The sequence below is a fragment of the Verticillium dahliae genome, genomic scaffold, assembly GCF_000150675.1.
Source record: "Verticillium dahliae VdLs.17 supercont1.20 genomic scaffold, whole genome shotgun sequence".
NCBI lineage: Eukaryota > Fungi > Ascomycota > Sordariomycetes > Glomerellales > Plectosphaerellaceae > Verticillium > Verticillium dahliae.
In genome coordinates, this window is record NW_009276967.1 from 24481 (window position 1) to 43309 (window position 18829).

At 52.3% G+C, this 18829-nt stretch overlaps 7 protein-coding genes across 7 annotated transcripts in view; 2 read left to right on the forward strand and 5 right to left on the reverse strand.

Annotated features, from left to right (window-relative positions):
• The first annotated feature begins 156 nt into the window (after positions 1–156).
• Positions 157–2120, forward strand: VDAG_08300 (uncharacterized protein). The gene is made up of 7 exons (XM_009660025.1): positions 157–528; positions 602–706; positions 768–979; positions 1030–1061; positions 1122–1259; positions 1314–1518; positions 1581–2120. The coding sequence occupies exons 1-5, from the start codon at positions 474–476 to the stop codon at positions 1174–1176; spliced, it is 459 nt and encodes a 152-aa protein (XP_009658320.1). The 5' UTR covers positions 157–473; the 3' UTR covers positions 1177–1259; positions 1314–1518; positions 1581–2120.
• Positions 1290–2641, reverse strand: VDAG_08301 (inosine triphosphate pyrophosphatase). Its single transcript, XM_009660026.1, has 6 exons — positions 2380–2641; positions 2244–2317; positions 2032–2176; positions 1940–1976; positions 1837–1870; positions 1290–1788 (listed from the first exon to the last, which is right to left on the reverse strand). The coding sequence occupies exons 1-6, from the start codon at positions 2551–2553 to the stop codon at positions 1689–1691; spliced, it is 564 nt and encodes a 187-aa protein (XP_009658321.1). The 5' UTR covers positions 2554–2641; the 3' UTR covers positions 1290–1688.
• Positions 2642–3005: 364 nt separating this feature from the next.
• On the reverse strand, positions 3006–3655 carry VDAG_08302 (hemoglobin and proliferation-regulated protein HBR1; the record flags this gene model as incomplete). The annotated part of the gene is made up of 3 exons (XM_009660027.1): positions 3006–3201; positions 3265–3410; positions 3470–3655. The coding sequence occupies 3 exons, from the start codon at positions 3653–3655 to the stop codon at positions 3006–3008; spliced, it is 528 nt and encodes a 175-aa protein (XP_009658322.1).
• Positions 3656–4028: 373 nt separating this feature from the next.
• On the reverse strand, positions 4029–9657 carry VDAG_08303 (myosin-2; the record flags this gene model as incomplete). The annotated part of the gene is made up of 7 exons (XM_009660028.1): positions 4029–4636; positions 4707–4921; positions 4981–5054; positions 5115–8964; positions 9044–9233; positions 9300–9429; positions 9523–9657. The coding sequence occupies 7 exons, from the start codon at positions 9655–9657 to the stop codon at positions 4464–4466; spliced, it is 4767 nt and encodes a 1588-aa protein (XP_009658323.1). The 3' UTR covers positions 4029–4463.
• Positions 9658–10608: 951 nt separating this feature from the next.
• VDAG_08304 (D-3-phosphoglycerate dehydrogenase) lies at positions 10609–13247 on the reverse strand. Its single transcript, XM_009660029.1, has 9 exons — positions 13100–13247; positions 12491–12936; positions 12110–12417; positions 11560–12039; positions 11391–11500; positions 11252–11294; positions 11139–11197; positions 11007–11088; positions 10609–10945 (listed from the first exon to the last, which is right to left on the reverse strand). The coding sequence occupies exons 2-9, from the start codon at positions 12787–12789 to the stop codon at positions 10917–10919; spliced, it is 1410 nt and encodes a 469-aa protein (XP_009658324.1). The 5' UTR covers positions 12790–12936; positions 13100–13247; the 3' UTR covers positions 10609–10916.
• A 634-nt stretch (positions 13248–13881) lies between these two features.
• VDAG_08305 (nucleosome assembly protein) lies at positions 13882–15863 on the reverse strand (the record flags this gene model as incomplete). The annotated part of the gene is made up of 5 exons (XM_009660030.1): positions 13882–14384; positions 14444–14763; positions 14818–15537; positions 15633–15712; positions 15817–15863. The coding sequence occupies 5 exons, from the start codon at positions 15861–15863 to the stop codon at positions 14334–14336; spliced, it is 1218 nt and encodes a 405-aa protein (XP_009658325.1). The 3' UTR covers positions 13882–14333.
• A 540-nt stretch (positions 15864–16403) lies between these two features.
• The window catches only part of VDAG_08306 (uncharacterized protein), a 5042-nt gene continuing 2616 nt past the window's right edge, over positions 16404–18829 (forward strand). Inside the window, exons 1-7 of the mRNA XM_009660031.1 lie at positions 16404–16758; positions 16835–17398; positions 17453–17797; positions 17855–17989; positions 18041–18107; positions 18159–18290; positions 18350–18733. Of these exons, the coding sequence (XP_009658326.1) occupies positions 16621–16758; positions 16835–17398; positions 17453–17797; positions 17855–17989; positions 18041–18107; positions 18159–18290; positions 18350–18733 (1765 nt within the window). The 5' untranslated portion in view covers positions 16404–16620. The remainder of the gene's footprint in view (positions 16759–16834; positions 17399–17452; positions 17798–17854; positions 17990–18040; positions 18108–18158; positions 18291–18349; positions 18734–18829) is intronic.

The following is an 18829-nucleotide window of genomic DNA, read 5'->3' on the forward strand; positions in this document are numbered from 1 at the left end:
AGAAGCGCCAATATGCGACCCTGTATCCACTCACTTTTCCACGGCGTCAAGACTCAGCAGGCTGGCGGAGATGTCGCCGAAACCAACGGGGAAGCGAGCCTCTAATTTTAGTGACCAACCGCTGAGCGTCATCCCGCTGACCGACAAAGAGCCGTCACGCCAACAAACACGACCACTCAAAGACAACGAGTTTCCCAAGACTCGTCTTCTCACCCGACAGGCTACTCAGCGCCGACAACCTCCATGCTCTCGTTACTCTCAAGTCAGACGTTGAATCTATTCCGATGCGTTGGGGGCAATTGATGTCTGTGTCGCGGCGCCAGGCTGAGCCCAAAACCAGGGCGACAGCACAAGATAACAACATGCGTAGAAGACTAGTGGCACGGTAGACTCTATCGTTTTGCGCGTCGAAGTTTTGAGCTAATGATGACCTCAAGAGAACGAACCTTGGGAGGCATGCGCACGAAGATTCGATGCCGGACTGGCTCGCCGCCTTGCTCCGTACCAAGGGTGAGATCAAGACTGAAGGTATGCACTCCGGCGTGAAAAGCAACATGGAACAAGGGGAGTAGAAGAGGACATCGCTGAAATCACATGGAAGGCGTTGTTCCTGTTTTGAAACAACTGCTCGAACAGAACAACACAACCAAATATGCCTACTTGTGCCATGAATCTGTGCAGCACATTTCCAAGCTCAAATTAGAAGGTTGTTAAGTCAACCTACACCTGTATCGCCTGTCGATATATAAGACTGACTGGCAAACCAGGGGGATTCTGCGGTTATCGTAACATCCAGATGCTCATCTCGTATATCATTGCGACAGGTTTCGAAGGCCAGGAGCACTTTCAAGGAAGGCTTCCTACCATCTTTGAGATACAAGACTTCATCGAGAACGCTTGGGACCGTGGAATTAACGTCCAGGGTCGGGTTGAGACAGGTGGTATACGAGGAACTCGCAAGTACATAGGAACAGCGGAAGTATGTCGTCAGTCCCTGGCATGGTCATCTGCATGCTAATGGTTTCCAAGGCACAAGCGTTGTGTAGGAGCTTGGCAATACCGTCAGTAATCCAGATATCTTGACCGCATTGGCTAACGGTTAAAAAGCTGCACTGCCCAAGCCTTCTCAGACAAGAAAGCTGGCGAGTCGGAGGCTCGCCTTCTAGAGGCTATTGAGACGTATTTCCAAACGGGTGCGTCGTTAGGTGCCTCGAAAGTTGTGTGCACCACTCTTGCACCCGTCTATTTCCAACATGCAGGCAAGTCAACCCTGATTGCTGTCTGGGGTATGGTCTAACTCGAATGCCCCATAGGACATTCGATGACAATTATTGGATTTGAAAGGCGAAAGCATGGAACTGCCAATCTTCTAGTATTTGATCCATCTCATCGCGACACATCAGCCATTCGTCGCTTGATAGGAACAACCTTTGGACAAAAAACACCTGACAGTGCTCTGGAGACCTATCGTCGGGGGCATAAATACCTCCGTCGATTTCGAGAATACGAACTTCTCAGGTGAGCTGACATCCGAAGCCGGTCCAATTTTCAGGCTGCTGGTTGCTAAGAATGACGGCCAGGCTCGACAAAACCCATAGCCCAGATCGTTTCACCCCAAGAAAGTGAAAGTGCTTTGTAAGGCGAACCGCCTGCGAGGGCCAGAGACGACCAAGCTCTCCTCCTTGTCATTAGGCCACTTGCTGTTCAGAGAACCATTGCTGCAATTTGGACAATGCCAGGCCTCGGTGCGAAATCTTGTTCTTCGCGGCCTTGTCCATTTCTGCGTAGCTGCTATGACTTAGTTATGCACAGTTTAGGGTGTTTAAGGTTCCATACGTCTTGCCGTCATATTCGAAAATGGCATCCCAACCTGGTTCACAACAGTCGAGGTTAACTGAGTCTACTTTCAGAGAACTGGGCACCAGGGGCGTGCACTAACCAAAGTCTGGCGGGCCTCTAGGTTGCACAATGGTACCCTGTGACAATATCGTCAGCAGATAGAAGGCACATGTCGCCAGGCGCTCATCTCACTCTTGTGCGGCCTTGAAAAAGGATGGGCTTCTGGCCTGGGCCAGGTGAATATGCAAATGTACACACGGCATCGGCCGACTTATCATCGTATGCGGCGAGAAGATTATTCAAGCCTTGATGTCCAATGGACTGCATGAACCACTTGCTTGCGGCGTGTCAGTTGGACGCTGCTCGCTTGTTCGACACGTAGAAGAAAGAGCAAGTGTACTTACATGTAGGGTCCTGGCAGGTCTCCGAGAGATTTGAAGCACAAACACGTATCTTCCACAAGAACAGGGCCGTTGACCTGTGCATCGAGCGTCAGCAGACGAAATTGGACCGTGGGAACATCACAGAGGCCTTGTGCACCATTTCAGCAGCCTTGCGACATTTGGCTTCGGTCACTTCCTCTACTGTCCCTTGCACTTCTTCGAGATCTATTGCTTGACTTCGCACCGTTATGGCCGGCTCGAGAATTGCCTTGACTTCGCGCAGCTTATTCGCATTGCCAGTGATAAAGTTGACAACAGGAGGGGCTGCCATGACGAGCTAAGCTTGAGTCGGCTGGGCAATGTGTGCGTGCGTGCTATTCTGCAATGTAAGCCAACAAGTCTTTTGTCGATTTTGCTTCACGATTAGAGTGGCACAGAGGTCTGTTCTCGGTGGAAATATGTGGATGGGGGCTGTGGATGGTGGGTCCGCACACTGTTAGGTGGGGGGAAGGAGGGGGCCGCCTGTGGTGTCCGTCGACGGCGAGGGGTGGATGTTGTGCGTCTACGTTTCGGACAACAAAAGACTTGTTTGCTTGTAGCAAGTGTCAAGCTGGCGTTGTCCTCTGATCAGGTCGGGATCCAACATCAGGGCCAGGCCTCGATGTGACTTATTCGGACATTATCTTTCGAGCTATCGGGCAGATACTTGCTGACCTCGGCGGCTCTCCGTACCTGGTCTTCACTCATGAGAGATCAACCACGACCAACAGCAGGCTGTGATGCTCACACTCGTTGCTGATCTTTCTTCCACTGCTCCAGCCAACCTATAACTCTTTCCACGTTGCTCTCCATCTCCTCGGCCGTGTTACTCGTCAGCTCTACTACGATTTGCTCGTCAAAGCCCTCTCTCGCCTCTGACAACAAGACCTCCATAATCTCGGAGTCTAGGTTCTCTTGCAGTTTAGCCTCGGCATAATTCCTATTGATCTCATGTCAGTGGTTCAAGAGCACCAGTAATGTCAAAATCGAGATTCATCCCTACCTTGCTTTGAGGCGGTCGTAAAGCGTGCTGGAGTCGACGCGGAGAACAACCACTAGGTCAATCCAACTCTCAGGGAAAAGATCGCAGGCGTGCCAGTCGAGAATGAAACCGCCGCCAGGCACCTCATCCTCGAGTGCATCAAGTAACTGATCAAATCTGATCAATAAAACACCTTATGTAAACAATGACTGCATCAGCAACTTACCTTGTCCTCATCGACAATGGCGCAGGACCGTTCATCGTCCCAGCCATCCTGGCATTCTTTGTCCTTAACAATTTGGTTGATCGCAAGATGTTTCAGGCCCGTCCGTCTTGCAAGTTCCTCGCAGTGTGTCGTCTTGCCAACGCCCGGCGTGCCGGTTACAATAATGTTGGGAGAGGTTCTCGCCATTGAAAGTCAATCGTTTGAGTGTAACTAAGCACGAGTTGTTATTGGCATGCATGTATACTCGGCTGGCCAGGGTGTATGGTGATTGTAAAAACCTGGAGACTGGGTCAGTCTATTCGACTTTTTTTCTGACGCGCCATAGAATGACCCGCTTTTCGCGTGCCTGGCCTCTCATTCTCATCTAGACTGTCGCAGCGGCATCAATCTCAGGGCCGTATGCGCCTTCGTCCATATGGCCCGAAATGTCGCTGCAAGATACAAATGCCACCTTTCAAGCTTTTCATCATGAACGATTGGTTCGTCGAACTGCTGGCGTTTCGGGATGGGCAATGTTTGGCAATCCCTGTCACCGCGTGGTTTTGCGTCGCACAGGTGTGCGGGAGAGACCATTCAGAGCGCGTTCCGGAAACGATGTGAGAAGGTTGTTAAAATACTGGCCGGCAGGTTCATGCAGAAGTAACGTGGACGATAGTAAACTCTCTAATTCGAGACCACAACGAAGACGCTGCAGAGGCTCTCTAACGCCAGACCACAGGCATTGGTGATGGCACCTCGTCCCGAACACAAAGCGGTGATATCCTTGATAGCACGAGACACCCATAGATCCCTCATCCACACGTTGTCAATTATACACGATGATCCCAAATACACGGCATACATGGCGACAGCGTAACACAGACCTCCAGGCGAATGACAGGATGCAAAGCACGGCGAATGCTGGCCTGTCCGCAGGATGGTTGCCGCATCATTGAGACCTGGGCTGGTAACCTTCACCGAACCCCAAGTCAAGAGTCGTAGTTGTGCGCATGTCTCAAGCCGAAAGACGCTTGGACGCAAATTCGTGTTCATCCTCATCCACCTCGGCAAGATCGTCATTGTTGCCGAAGCCATCGTCATCAGGCCCGTACTCGAGCTTCTCCTGTTGTGCGATAGCCTGTGCAGACACGATCTCTGCGAGACGTTTCAGCCGAGGCGTCTGTAGCCCTGTGTAGCAATACACGTTAGCTATGGATCTGGCGAGCTAGGTGGCACTGAAGAGCGATATTCAACGTACATGAAGGAGTATAGGTCTCCAGTGCTGTGATTGCCCTAGGTTCCGCGATTTCATATGGGCCGCTGTCATCCATGTCGACAGCTTGAAGCAGCAGCACATCGCTCTTCTCAGTCACACGAGAGGCAACGGCTTTCATGATTTCGCCGTTGATAGGTTGTTCATAATCGGCAACGAGGTATTGGTTCAGCAGCTTCTGAATCTGGTTTGGGGATAGCCTAGTACGTAGATAGTGAGCCGGGGTTTGCGCGACCAGTGGTTGCGCGCCTGTACTTACATCCAGCAGATATCTTGAATAATCTCAATGTCGTTCAACGTCGCCTTCTTGAGTTGCAAGAGTTTTGTAGCTTGCTGTGTATACAATTAGAACCGTGGTGCGCGCTGTTGAGTGGAATTCGCGAACGGGCTTACCATGAGATGTTCCAGCTGAAGGGTACCTTCGGGCATGTCGTGACTCTTGCACCACTCCTCAATCCGAGTGATATTGTAGTTGATCTGCAGACCGCGCTTCCATGACAGAAAGTTACGCCGCATAAGGAGGTCATTGAACGCGGTAACGCCAACTAATCGAAGGAGTTCAGTAATGGTCTGTGTGATGATCGAGTCCTCCAGGTAGTAAGCCTTCATCGCCCTGAAGACATTGTTGAGGAGGCTCAGAAGATTGTCCATGCTGTACGCCGGTGTCGAGTTCGACTGGAGCAGCTTGCCGAGGAAGCGGCTGCTTTCGTTGGTCACGAATCCTGGCAAAGACTGTGACTCGATGATGGCTGGAATAATCATTTTGTGCAACTTCTTCTTGAGCACCTTCATCCATGTGTGGTAGATGTTGAACTCCAGACTCTCCAGATCATGCTTGACGATCTCAAGCAGGCGGTCATACTCGTAATTGTCCGACTTCTGTGCTTCATACCAGTCTTCAGCCAGGAAGACAAAAGACAGCATTTCGTGCACGTTTGAGAGCCAGAAGGCGCCTGGGTTGATCGCCTCATCGCCATCGTGCTGCATCACCTCCTGCTGGATCGACTGCATGACATTGGCCAAGAAGCGTTCCGACTCCTTCACAAAGCCGTTGTTCCACATCTCTGAGGTGACTAGGTTGATGAGGTACGACGGGAAAAGGACCTCCTTGTCAGAAGGGGGTGGGTTGGTGTTCGGTGACGGTATCTTGAGGTTGCGGATCAATCCCATCGTAACCTCTTCGTTAAGGCCATCCTCATCAGCCAGAAGAGTTTCGAGCTCCATTTCGATGTTCTCGACACCAGGCATGAAGCCTGCACCGCCGGCATTTTGTCGGTGTGCAATGCTCGTAACCGCCATTGAAACAGGACGCGGGTTGTATGCGGCACTAAAGCGGTCCAGCTCGCGAGGCTCAGCACCTGCACTCCTGCGCTTTGGCTTCTTGGAGGACACGAGGTTGATCAAGCCGTTGGCAGCGGGGAGAGCAGGTGCCGTACCGTTGCTCACTTCACCGTTAGCGGGCGCCATCCTCCTAGCAAGCTCCAGTTGATCTTGTAGCTCTGATAGTTGCTGGCGAAGTGACGACTTCTCCTCGTCAATCTGTACGCTTTGCTGCCGCACGCTTTCCAGCTCCGTGTTGGTCGTACGCAGAGACTCCCTGAGCTCCCTCTCCTCTTCCTGCATACGCTTGATGTTGGCTGTTGACTCTTCGAAACTTTGTTGCAGCTTCTTCATCTCATCCTCCATCGCCTGGAGACGAGCAACTGCGATACCGGCCTGGTTGGCCTCAGTCTGGAGCTCTTTGGTGCGTGTCTCTAGAGCGTTGTGTCGGTTCTTCCAAGCTTTGATCTGCCCCTCATAATTCTCCACTTGTGACACAAGAGTCTTGTTTTGTGCCTTCATGGAGCCCAAGGACTGGGTCAGCTCGACCACCTTGTTCTCAAGCTTGTAGGAAATTTGCTTGAGGTCGCGAGCCTCCTCACGAATCTTCTTATACTCGTGCCTGGCCAGCTTACCACGCCAAAGGCTCTGAATAAGCGTAACCTTCTTGCGGTACTGCCGCCAAGATCGCAGCTGGCGTCGCGATCGCCACACGCGTTGAATGAGGACGGCTGCGTTCCCGACTCGTGTCTCCATGATTTCGCGGCGGCGCAGGTAGCCCTTGGCCGCTGCCTGGGCAAGAACCACATGGTTTCTAATGCGGAGGAACTGCTTTCTCTGTTTCTGGCCCCGCCACACCCGTTGAATCGTCGTTGCGGCCTTGATCGTACGCAGTTGTTGCGCAGTCTTGCGGGCCAAGTAGGCCCGGGTGGCCGACTGGAACACAATGATGGCGCTGCGAGCTTCCAGATAGCGTTGGCGGTAAAACTTGGCCCGCAAGTTCTTCTGGATCAGGATGGCGCAGTCATTCAATCGACTTGTCCGGAGGTTCTCGAGGAAGGCAAGCATGCCGGCGCGGAAGAAAATTTTAGTCAGGCCAAGCTGGTACTTGTCCATACCCTTGCCCGAGCTCGTGCCGAGTGCCTTGGTCAGGATGGCGTTGGCCATGTCCCGGATTTCCGACGTCCATTGATCAGAATGCACGAGCATGTAGTAACGCAGCGCAAACTCCTCGTACGTCCAACGTGTCGGATAGCCTGCGCAACTAATGCGAACGGTTTCCAGGACACCACACGCTCGGAGCTGGCTGAGGACCATTGGCCCCTCAAACTTCCATGATTCCTTTGCTTCGTTCGGCTTGATACAGCGGATGTAGTGGACGTCGGTGTTGTTAATGGTATTCATGAGCTCGATCAGTGACGAGCGGAAAATTCCACCCAACGTCGGTTTCCTGTTGACGGCCACGCCAATCTTCCGCCCGGCAGCAGGCTTTACGGCGTTGGAGGAGGCAGAAGCTACGTCCTTTTCGCGGACAGCAGAAGCAGCATCAAGAACCTGGCGGAGGAATTGGTTGGACGTAGCCCGGAGGACCTCCATATGTTCGTCAGGAACTGTATCCCGGTTCTTCTCAATGAAGCCTTCAGACTCATACGTGACGTCTACGGCATAGTGGCAGATGGTGAATGCTGACTTGCCGAAGCGCGGCTTCTTGTAAAACTGGTGCTTGTCGGCAGCGTAATGGTGATGGAGTTTGGTGACAAACTGCTCGTCAGAGCCCATAGGGAGACGGGATTCTTCGTCCAAAAGACCCAGAACACCCATCTTGCCCTCAATGAGGTCGATGCAGGGTTGATTGTCCGAAAAGTCGATGAAAGTCCAGTCGATTTCCTCCCTCAAGTATTCTTCTTGCTCTAGCTTGAAGACATGCTGGTTGAACTCTTGCTGCAGCTTTTCGTTGGCATAGTTGATACAAAATTGCTCGAAAGAGTTCTTTGCGAAGTGCTCGAAGCCGTAGATATCAAGCACACCGATGAAAGAAGTTACACGACTCAGAACCTCGTCAGTTGCCAGACCCATGTTGACAATCTCAACAAGCCAGTCAAAAAGACTTGAATAGATGAATTTGGCGACGGAGTCGCGAACGACAATTGCTTGGGCTTGGGTCAGGTTTGAAGTGATCTTCTCCCCTCGCGTCACCAACTGTTTTTTCACGATCCATCGGGCGAACTGCTCCCCGTTGACTCCCAATATACTGCAGGCTCGATCGAGAGACGGCTCACTCGGGGCCAACACGCTGTCGTTACGCGATGCGCCAATCTTAACGTTGCCAAGATGTAGCAGGCCGGCAAGTAGCTTGAAGATTTCCGACTGTTGCGCGTCCGTAACGCCGATGGTTTTCAGGGAGCTTTTGGTCGCTTCGAATTCGGCCTTGTCGTCGACTCCATCAATAGTCGGGCAGTTACCCTGGTTCAGGTAGTCGAACTGCTCAATCGGAAGAATGTTGAGCTCTTCGCGCTCCCTGTCGGAAGCGCCGGCGACGAGCTGGTAGAAAATGTGGTAATTTCTTTCCTTAAGAGGCTGGAAAACGAGCCTTGACCTTTCAAGCAGATATGTACGGATCTTGGCGCCAATGATATTCGTCTTGTCATCAAACATGATCTCGATGTATTTGCCAAATCGAGATGAGTTGTCATTTCTTGTCGTTTTCGCGTTTCCAAATGCCTCCATGATGGGGTTCGTGGCAAGAATTTGCTCCTCTGTTTCGCTCATCGCCTCGGCGCCCTTCTTGGACCGGGCGCCAGGGTTGTCGGGGGCCTCCCTCGTGGCAAAGTACCGCATGATGTACTTGGCGCTGACAGTTTTACCAGCACCAGACTCACCCGAAACTACGATGGTCTGGTTTTTGGAGCTTCTCAGCATGTCCCTAGTTTTGTCAGCCTCGGTATGCCCTGCGCTCAACCAGCCTGACGCCGGTGTTCTTGTTTGTCGACATGGTCGCTTACATGAAAGCCTCTTCGGCAATGGCGAACAAATGGGGTGCCTGCGTCGCCCTCTGTTTGCCAGCATAAACCTGAACCATTCCCGGAACATAAAGCGAATCCACCCTGGCAAACGGGTTTGTTGCTATCAGAACAATGCCACTGTACGTGTAGATCTCTTTCTGAGCGTATCGAAGACGAATTGCCTGGAGGACTTAAGGCAGACCATTAGCAAAAGAAGCAAGGCGGGCTGTTTCTGGCGAGGTAGAGGTGTATTTACCGGCAGGTTCGTTGAGATGGGACAGATTTGTCAAGTCATCACTTGCTTCGAGCATGGTCGGGTTCATCAAGGGGGGTAAAGATGAATCGCCGTTCTGCAGGGCTTCGACGGAGACTTCGATTTCTTTTGTCTGTATCATGGAGTGATTAGCATCAAAACCATATCGTGCAGTGACCGACAGTCCGAATTGTGCAAAAGGCACTGCAATGAATGCTAAACCTACCTCGCCATTATCGAGCTGGAAGACAAGCTTCGCTTTGGGACCATCAATGGTCTTGCTGGCAACCTCTGAGGCCACCCAGCCCTCGGTGACATCGGGCTGCCACGCCCTCGTACCGACATCGTAGTTCTGAGCCATGGCGAACTGTCGACAAAGGGAGATCGTGATCTAGAAAGGCGTCGTCGGTGCTGATGCGAAAAGAAGCGGTCGGTGTCGGGGCCAGAAGCAAGCGAAAGGGGGCGTGGCTCGCTGCTGGGAGAGATTCATCGGCAGGCCTGAGACAGAAGGTAGTGGCCGGCTTCCTAGGGTGTGAATCGTGAATGATGTGTGTGATTCCGTAGACAGTCTTGTTGCCTCGTCTGCCAGACAGAGGCATGAAGAAGTCGAATATGTGTCTGGAGCTGTTGCAGCAGGGTCGGATGGGTGGACTACTTTTTGAATCCCAGGCCAGGAGACAGGGGGGGTTCGATCAGAAGTAGAACGCCCCGAGCGCATTGGCACCAGTCACAGCACTCACTGTATGGCGCAGCTGGACGTTGGCGTTGGGGGTGGCTCCCTACTTTTCTGACAGGCACATGCTGGTAGCTTCCACAGTGCACCAGGGGGTCAAGCACTTTCTCTCGGACTCTCAAGAAGATCATTTACAACGCATATCTGGGTAACATAGCACCGTGAATATAGATACCCGAAGCGCACTGTGTGTACTGTTTGTGCACGGAGTTCATACACAATCTACTGCATTGGTATGCAGGTGGCAGGTCCAGCTATGTCTCCAACCCCCCCCACCTCCCCCCCCCCCCTTTTTTTTTCTTTCCCTTCATTTGATCCATGCATCAGGCCGAGTGGAGTGCTGTCACCGCTTCATGTCCGCCGCACGTCCAGCCAACCCAGTTGCCATAACCTATGACTTCCTGACCTGCACCGTTGGAGGTCCAGTATTGTGGATGGATTTCGAGGGAGGTAGGTGCTCTTCAGCAGAGGAGGCTGGCGGTGGGCACGTCCTGCAATTCCGGTACATGCAAGTCGTTTCCTTTGATAGGCCTCATGAGTGTAATGAGCATCATGCGTGTCCATGCCAATCATGTGTCCCGTGGGATTCAAGCGATCTTGTTCAAGCCCTTCAGGATAACAATTTATTTATCAATCAAGGCCTGTTCCTCTTCCTTTCACCCATCCCGCAGTACGCCCTTGGCCAGTGCTTAGTGTCGTCATGCCCTCGCTGTTAGTTGAAGTCCAGCATCCAGCAGACGTGTCACACCCAGAAACATCTCTCAGTTTCCATTCCCGGTTGAAAGTCAGGTCTGTCCGTTGAATAAAACCCAATCTGCATGTTGAAACATTCAAGGTCGTCGACGCTTGACAACCCCTCAAAAGCCTGGTTTCACAGTCGTAGCCGTCTAGTAAAGAACCCTGGTCAAGATGCGAGCTGTAGGTGCTGACTGTCAGTGATCGAGAACACGGTTCTGCTATCTGGAGAGAAGACTCACAGCTCAACGAGTCCAGACCGTCAGAAATCTCCTTGATATCGCTGGCCTTGACGCTGCTGACGTCCGCCATGAGGTAGGCGATCTGAAGAAGGGTCAATCAATGCTTTGAGGTGGTTCGCATTGCGCACTTACATCGCCCCTGCTGTCGGTAATCTGCTTGTCAACGTTGTGGTTTCCAAGGATTTCGTTGACTGAGATGTTTGTAAGCACTTGTACAGCCCATGTATGCGTAGTCCGGTCCGTACCTTTTCGCAGAACACCTGGAACATTTTGATGGATGTAGATGACCTGCAACGTTTGTTAGAGGAGGGGCTTCTCCGCGCGTATGTGTCGCTCGTCATGTTGTTGACAGCCGGGAACGAGATGACGCGGAGAGTGACTTACACGAGCATGGTCGGGCTCATCTAGTGTGAGGGATCTGAGGTTCACTTCAGGTAGGTTGACACTTCCAAGTGTGATTCCCTGGTTGATGTACCTAACCAACGCATCCGCAACTACAAACGGTCAGTCGGTGATGGGGTGTAAGTCGCGTCAAACAAATAACGAGACTTGCCTTCGACACCGATCGCCCTCTGAGCCTCCTCGGTGCTGCCGCCAATATGCGGCGTCAGAATTATGTTGTTCAATGAACGGATGTCGTCGCCCCAGGTATTGAGATTGGCATTGAAGTATTCGCCATTGGCCGCAGGCTCATTGGGGTACACATCCAATGCAGCGCCGGCAATTTTCCCGGTGCGCATCGCGTTGACCAGCGCGGGAATATCCACAACGCTGCCACGGCTAGCATTGATCAAGTACGCACCCGTCTTCATCTTCTCCAGCTGGTGGGTTGAGATCAAGTTCTTCGTTTCAGGAAGCTCAGGTACGTGCAAAGTCACAAAATCGGCTTCCTCCAGGAGGGCGTCGAGAGTTGGGACCTGTCTGGAAGTACCCATGGCCATAAGGCTTACAACGTCGTAGTAAATGACTGTCATGCCCATGGCCTCGGCGAGGACGGACAATTGTGAGCCAATGTGGCCGTAGCCGACAATGCCTTGACACAGAGAATATGAGTACGGGCACCGGCATGGGAAGGGGGCAGAGGACTCCTTGTGATAACTTACCAAGTGTCTTGCCGCGAATCTCCCAGCATTTCGCGCTCACCTTGTTCCAGAAACCGCGGTGCATCTCGTTTGAGCGGTCGCCCAATTGGCGAGCAAGGGTGATGATTTCTGCAATGACCAACTCGGCAACACTTCGAGAGTTGGCGAACGGAGAGTTGAAGACAGCAATGCCATGTTTCGCAGCGAAGTCCAGGTCCACCTGGTTAGTGCCGATGCAGAAGCAACCGATGACGAGAAGATGCTTCGCCTCACGCAACACCTTTTCGGTCAACTTTGTCTTGGACCGGATACCGATCACATGAACTTCCCTGATCATAGATTAAAACGCGTACCATCGTAATGTGGCGGATGCAGTAAGCAAGTGAAACCACAATGGCTTACCGAATCTTCTCGATGAGTTGATCCTCAGGCAGGGAGGTCTTGAGAGCCTCGACTTGATAACCTTGACCCCTGAGAATGTCTTGTCCGGTCTGATTGACGTTTTCCAGCAGCAGGATCTTGATGTCCTGAGTCTCAAAGGGCTTCAAGTGCTTAGGCGCAGGCCGGCGCGCCAAGCCTTGGCCGCCGAAGCTGGAGGGAGGGGAGTGGAAGGTAGCGAGTGGTGAGGTAGACAGCCCCTGGCTATGAGAAACTCGGCGAGCAATGGGGAGAGACCCGGCGATGTCCTGAGCTGAGGCCATGGCGGCTGCTGTCGGAGGAGCTGAGCGAGACTTGTCGAAATGGAGATCTCGAACAACGAACGTCTTTCGAGGAAGCCAACACAAGAGCTGGTCTAGGCAGCGAATGTATGTCTACACAAAGCCACTGCAGATGTGGACTGTCGTGCGCTGAGTTGGCTGTTAGGCGGCGTACGAGTGCTTAAGATGAATAATTGAGCAGATGAGCGCAAAGTATGAGATGGTGACCTCATCAACGTAATGGGGAAGATGACAGTTGATACTTGTAGTATTGACACATCAACCCGTGGTGGACTACCTATGATTGACTCACCTTCTTAGGCTGAAAAAAGTTTTGCCAGGAGCTCCGGCTTAGGATGGGCACACCTTGTAAGGGAGTACTGTCATCCGCTGGCGGGCAGAAAGGCAGGGCAGGTCCGCATGCTGGAAAATGGCGCGAATGAAAGCAAGTACGCAACGGAGCCAGCGCGTGGGTCGTCCAATTCGTCCAGCTGCCATTTGCGAGTCGATGGGGAGAGGTGCCAATTGGAATGACGGAGGACCCGAGCCTGTACCCTAGGTATTCTTTGGTACCGAGTACTTCGACTTTTGGCTTGATGCACTGCGGGCTTCCATGTACCATCGACTGTCGCCACGTGCCGGGAGTCGCTGGTGCCCCGGGGTCGGAGGAGTGACGAGGCATAATGGCACAAGGCGGGGAGGCTTGAGACCGCTTCCGGGTGACGTGCTTCAAGTTTCATCCCTGGCTAGACCTGACTGCCTCCGACAAAGACTCACAGCCCCGTTGTCATCACTGTGCTAGAAGTCCCGGAGTTGCTATTTGTGTCAGACCCCGAAGCAGGGAATTGCGACTGACAGCCCAGTAAAAACACGAATTTCCGGGAGCCTCATTCCCCGAGCATATTCTCAATCACCCCTCCCCCACCACACAAGTGAGGGGCTGCAGCCGATTACGGCTATTACACACTTCTAGAGGCCTATTGTTAGGCGACGGATTACATATGCAAACCCACCTAGATCCCCAAGCCCAGCTGCTAGAGGTGACAGTTAGGGTGCATATGGCGATGACTCTTGTCAGCAAGCCTGACCACGTCTGCATGCAAGAGAGCAGTTCGCCTCTCAGTATATTAAATGCTTCCAAGAGCACATGAGCTTTTCTACTGCAGTGTTTGCGCAACTCCACCCCGGACAAGGAAAAAGAAAAAACTGTGTGCAGCAGTGCAAACTTCAAAACGAACCACAGATGTACCTGTAGTCCAGTTGTGCCAATCCACGTTTGTGGTACAAGACGCACCTGAGACTCAAACTTCAATTACCGTCTATCGCGTCGAAGTAAAGCCAGGCTGACAAGCAAACATCCGATTTTGTCAGGCCATCTGCCATCCCACCGCCCGGCCGGTGTTTCCTGCTGTGCATGTTGCGTGCGCACTCGATGGAGTGAAATGTTTGCGATCCACTACGAACAGACTCGAGTCGAATCTGGGAAATGCAGGCAATGAGCTACTTCCTATGCCACTAGGTGTGGCACAGTGGAGGGTTCGATGAATTTAGCTTTGCTTGCACTCAGCTGCCTCCTGTTTCGGCTTGCCAGTGTCGTCCTGTTTTCATTGTTGGTCAGTTTCTCGGTAATGTGAGCAGAGGATTTAGGTGCACGTACATCCTCCTCCGACTCCTCATCGTCGTCGCGATCCTCACTGAGATCGTCGTCTTCATCGTCATCCTCGTCATCGTACTCGCCCTCCAGCTCATCGTCATCCAGCTCCTCGAAAGCAAGTGCCTCGCCAGTAAACCAATCGATGGCGCGAGGGATAAGCTTCTCCTTGATGTCCTCTCCAAGCTGGTAATCAAGTTCGAGACGCTCCTCAATGTCCGAGGCGGCGTCGTCTTGGTCTTCGGTAGGAGCCAAAGGGGGGGTGAAGAAGTTGAAGAACGACTCGGTTGGGACAGTCTTCTTGACGATGCGTGTTTGCTTTGTGTCTATCAATGTGTCAGCGGGGATAGGCACGAGCTAGTTCACTAGAGGCGCCTTACTCTTGTTTCTCTGCTTCTTGCTTTCAACGCGAACTGTGAGATCTTGACTCTCCTTCCAATTGATCTTGTCGCCTTCAGCATGATCGTAGATGAAGTCGCCCCCATACCCGCTCTCGTTTTGGTAGTAGTAGGTCTTCGTGATGGTCTTGTTAGTGAAGTAGTTGTTCTCCGCAAATTCGAAAATGAGACGGAATCCGGGCTTGTCAAGGTACTCCATGCGAATGTCGATAAGATGCTTCAGGGCACCCTCATCTCGGTCCGTAATCATTTCCGCCAGAGAGATCTGGTTCTTCATGGCCGACAGCCAGAACTCGGGAATGCCAGCAACGTCAGATGCTTGGCCCTCCGAACCCTTCTCCTCCGTCTCCGACTTGACCGACTCCTCACCTTCCGCAGGGGGCTCCTCGCCTGCCTTGACCTCGCTGTCGCTGGGCTCAGCGGCGCCATTGACAATACCAGCACGCTTCTCGTACAAGGGAGTGAACTTGGCAAAGTACTTCTTCTCCAATTGAAGAACCTCCTCCTGGAACTCGGCCTCTAGCTTAGAGTGTTCCTTCTGGATACCCTTCAGCCCGGCGACTCGGCGGCGGACCTGGGGGGGGAGTGACTCGACGTAGCCGGACGAGCGGCCAACGAGGGAGCCAAGGCGGCCCTGAATCATTTGAACAAGCTGTGGGTTTTGGGCGAAAATAGAAGCAGCGGCCGCGCGATCGAAGTCCTCTATTTGGCATAGGTATTAGTATCAGCCGAGTTGGAGGGAGTGATCGAGCGATAAGTGGGGGGCTCAGGCGGGGGCGGTCAGTCATCGAGCTTACCTTCCTTAATGCTCGCAACGCCAGGCTGCTGGGCGTGGGAGGAGATAGGCGCATTGTTTGCGGGAGTGTTCTGAGGGGTGCTATGAATGCTGATAGTCAGACATGGGTGCGTTGCGATGACGATGGGGGCTTTTCATGCTGGGCTTTGCGAGGTTGCCACCTAGAAGAGGGGGGTTGGACTCACGGGGCCGTAGGCATGTCAGGTCGCTTGTTCCGAATAGGCTCCGCCATGGTGTTCGATGCGACTTGCTGTCGTAGGCTTCTGTGTGCGGATAGTTGAAAGATGGAAGCGAATGGCTGTACTGAAGCCGCGATAATCCGCAGCGTGATTGCAGATGTCTTGACTGAAACCTGTGATGGAGTTCTATTGAAGATGCAGTGGTGTGGTGCAGCGGTGCGGTGCAGTTTTCCAACTTGTGGTGGGGGAACAGGGATAAAAAAAAATGGCCCAGGTTCACTCAACCCCCCCTCGACACGCCAGTAGAGTTGTTGAGTTGGGGGCCCCTTCGGAAGGGATTGGCTAGGCTCAGTCTGCAATTAGCGCCCCTATAAGGTGGTATCACCAGAGTCTCGCATAGATACATTATGCCCGCAGCCTGAAAAGCGCTTGCCACAGAGAAGAATGTTGCTTGATTGCGACTGATGGGTCACAACAGATAGCAGAGATGATAAGCTTCCATTGTGGACCCTGCCAAGCAAGATATTGACAGTAACCCGCTGTGGTGACTTCATCCTCCAGGAACTCGTTCGTTAATTCTGCTAATCCTAATCAACCAACGGTTGTTCGTGCCGAATCCTGCAGTCGACGATAGCGAATCTTCTCGATACCCTCATTTCTCCGAAACCACACCTTCAAATCACAGCAAGTCTGTCTGGATTTTGCGGGCCTGAGATTAAGCTAGACAGTGGTCGGGGAAGAAGTTGCGCAATCCCAGGCTGTCACGATGAATGCGCATTTCACATGACGTCTATTTGAGCGAAGCGCACCATGGACGAAACAGATCCGATGAACCCTTCGGGGCTCGAGAACGGTCACTCGAGATCAGGCAACCGCGTGTTGTATCGCATGAACTCAAACCAAAGCAACACGAGTATATTCGAGAACGTAGAAATGGCACATGATGAGGTTGGCCCTCCCTTAACCTAGGATACAGCTTGGTGCGCACGTACGAGGAAAATTTCTGACGTGATGGCATAAACAGCTCTACTCAGGTCCTATTGCGGAAAGTCTTCCAACAAGTGTGTCCGCATTCTCCCATCGACGACCTCGAGCAGACTCGACAGCGAGCTTCACATATTATCATGATGATTTAGAAGAGTCGCAAAACGAACTCACCTACGGAAACGACGGCTATGAGGATGCGATCTCTGACGACATTGGCGACTTGGCATTCGGTGTTGATGATGATGATTCATCCGACATCGAGAGCGGAAGGCAGAGTGGGCACTTCGCACTTCGAAGAAGATCTTCAACACAATCGCGTTCGTCCGTTCATGATCGACTTCTTCGCACCGAAAGCACTCGAACCACCGAAAGTCAATATACCCATGGACGACAAAGTCAGAAAGTTTACATGGTCAACGAAGATCTGACCATTGTGGTCGCTGGCTTCCGCACAAGTCCTATCGGATTAGCACTTTACATTCTCTTGAGCGTTTCTTCGCTGGGGCTCGCATGGCTGCTTCTTCGCTGGTTGCCACGATGGCATGTCAAGCTCCTCGGCCGCCCAAGTGCTTTGAGCGAATGTGATTGGGTTGTCATTGAGGTGAGAGGATTTTTTCTACTGGGTCAACCGCTGCAAGAACGCTGACACACCCAGAACCAATGGGGAGAGCTTTCTATCATGAAAGTTGAGAAAAAGCTGTATGGTCGGCCGATGTCGACTATCTTTGGTTCCTCAGAAAAGATTCCCCTGCTAGACGAAGAGCATGATCCAATCGTTACTGAGCTGCGCATGCTCAACTACCGATACGTCCGTCTCTACTTTAACCAGCAGACGGATCGTTTTATTCTTTTCAGCGGTTGGAAGGACCCTAACTGGGCTGATATCAAAAGCGTCCGCTTGGGACTGGACAGTGACGAAAAGCATGTCCGCGAGGTTGTGTTCGGTAACAACGACATCGACATAGAACAAAAATCAATCCCGCGGCTATTAGTCGACGAAGTATGGCCCATCTCCCAGTGATGTTCATTTCCCTATGTAGAAAACTGACAGTTGTAGGTATTCCATCCTTTCTACGTTTTTCAGATTGCCAGCCTCATATTGTGGTCACTGGATGAGTATTACTACTATGCGATTGCAATCTTCCTCATGTCGTTTGGGAGCATCACCTCTACCCTAATCGAAACCCGAGCTGTATGTCATTCGGGCTTCCCCCGCACTGAGTAAGACTGACCACGTCCAAAGACAATGAAGCGGCTGCGAGAGATCTCACGTTTTGAGTGTGATGTGCGCGTGCTTCGCAACGGTTTTTGTAAGTCCTGAGCTCACGTAAGCATAGTGACAGTCTTTAACGTATGAAAAGGGCGGTACGTGTCATCCAACGAGCTCGTGCCTGGCGACATCTATGAAGCCAGTGACCCGAATTTGGCGCAATTTCCGAGCGACGGGCTTCTTCTCAGCGGCGACTGTATAGTAAACGAAAGCATGCTCACTGGTATGTTCACAATACTGCTTGCCGGCCCTCCGCAAACTGAATCTAATCATACTCATCAGGTGAATCGGTGCCGGTCTCCAAAACACCTGCCACTGAGGAAGCCCTTCAGCAGATGGATTTAGGCGCACCGACAGTCTTACCAGAAATCGCAAGGCATTTCTTGTTCTGCGGCACAAAGATCATCCGGGCACGCCGCCCACAAGATGATCAAGGCGGTGATGGCGTTGCACTTGCTCTCGTGGTTCGGACAGGGTTCAGCACCACGAAAGGCTCATTGGTCCGATCGATGCTTTTCCCAAAGACTTCCGGCTTTAAGTTTTACCGAGACTCCTTCCGTTACGTTGGAGTCATGGCCATGGTCGCTATGCTTGGTTTTGTGGTCTCGTTGATTAATTTCATCCGTCTGGACTTGGCTTGGCATCTGATCATAGTCCGAGCCTTAGGTGAGTGCTTGTGCCCTATGCCTGAGCATTCCTGACTGAGTCGTTTTTGCAGATGTCATCACACAGCGCGTGCCTCCAGCTCTTCCAGCGCCCTGA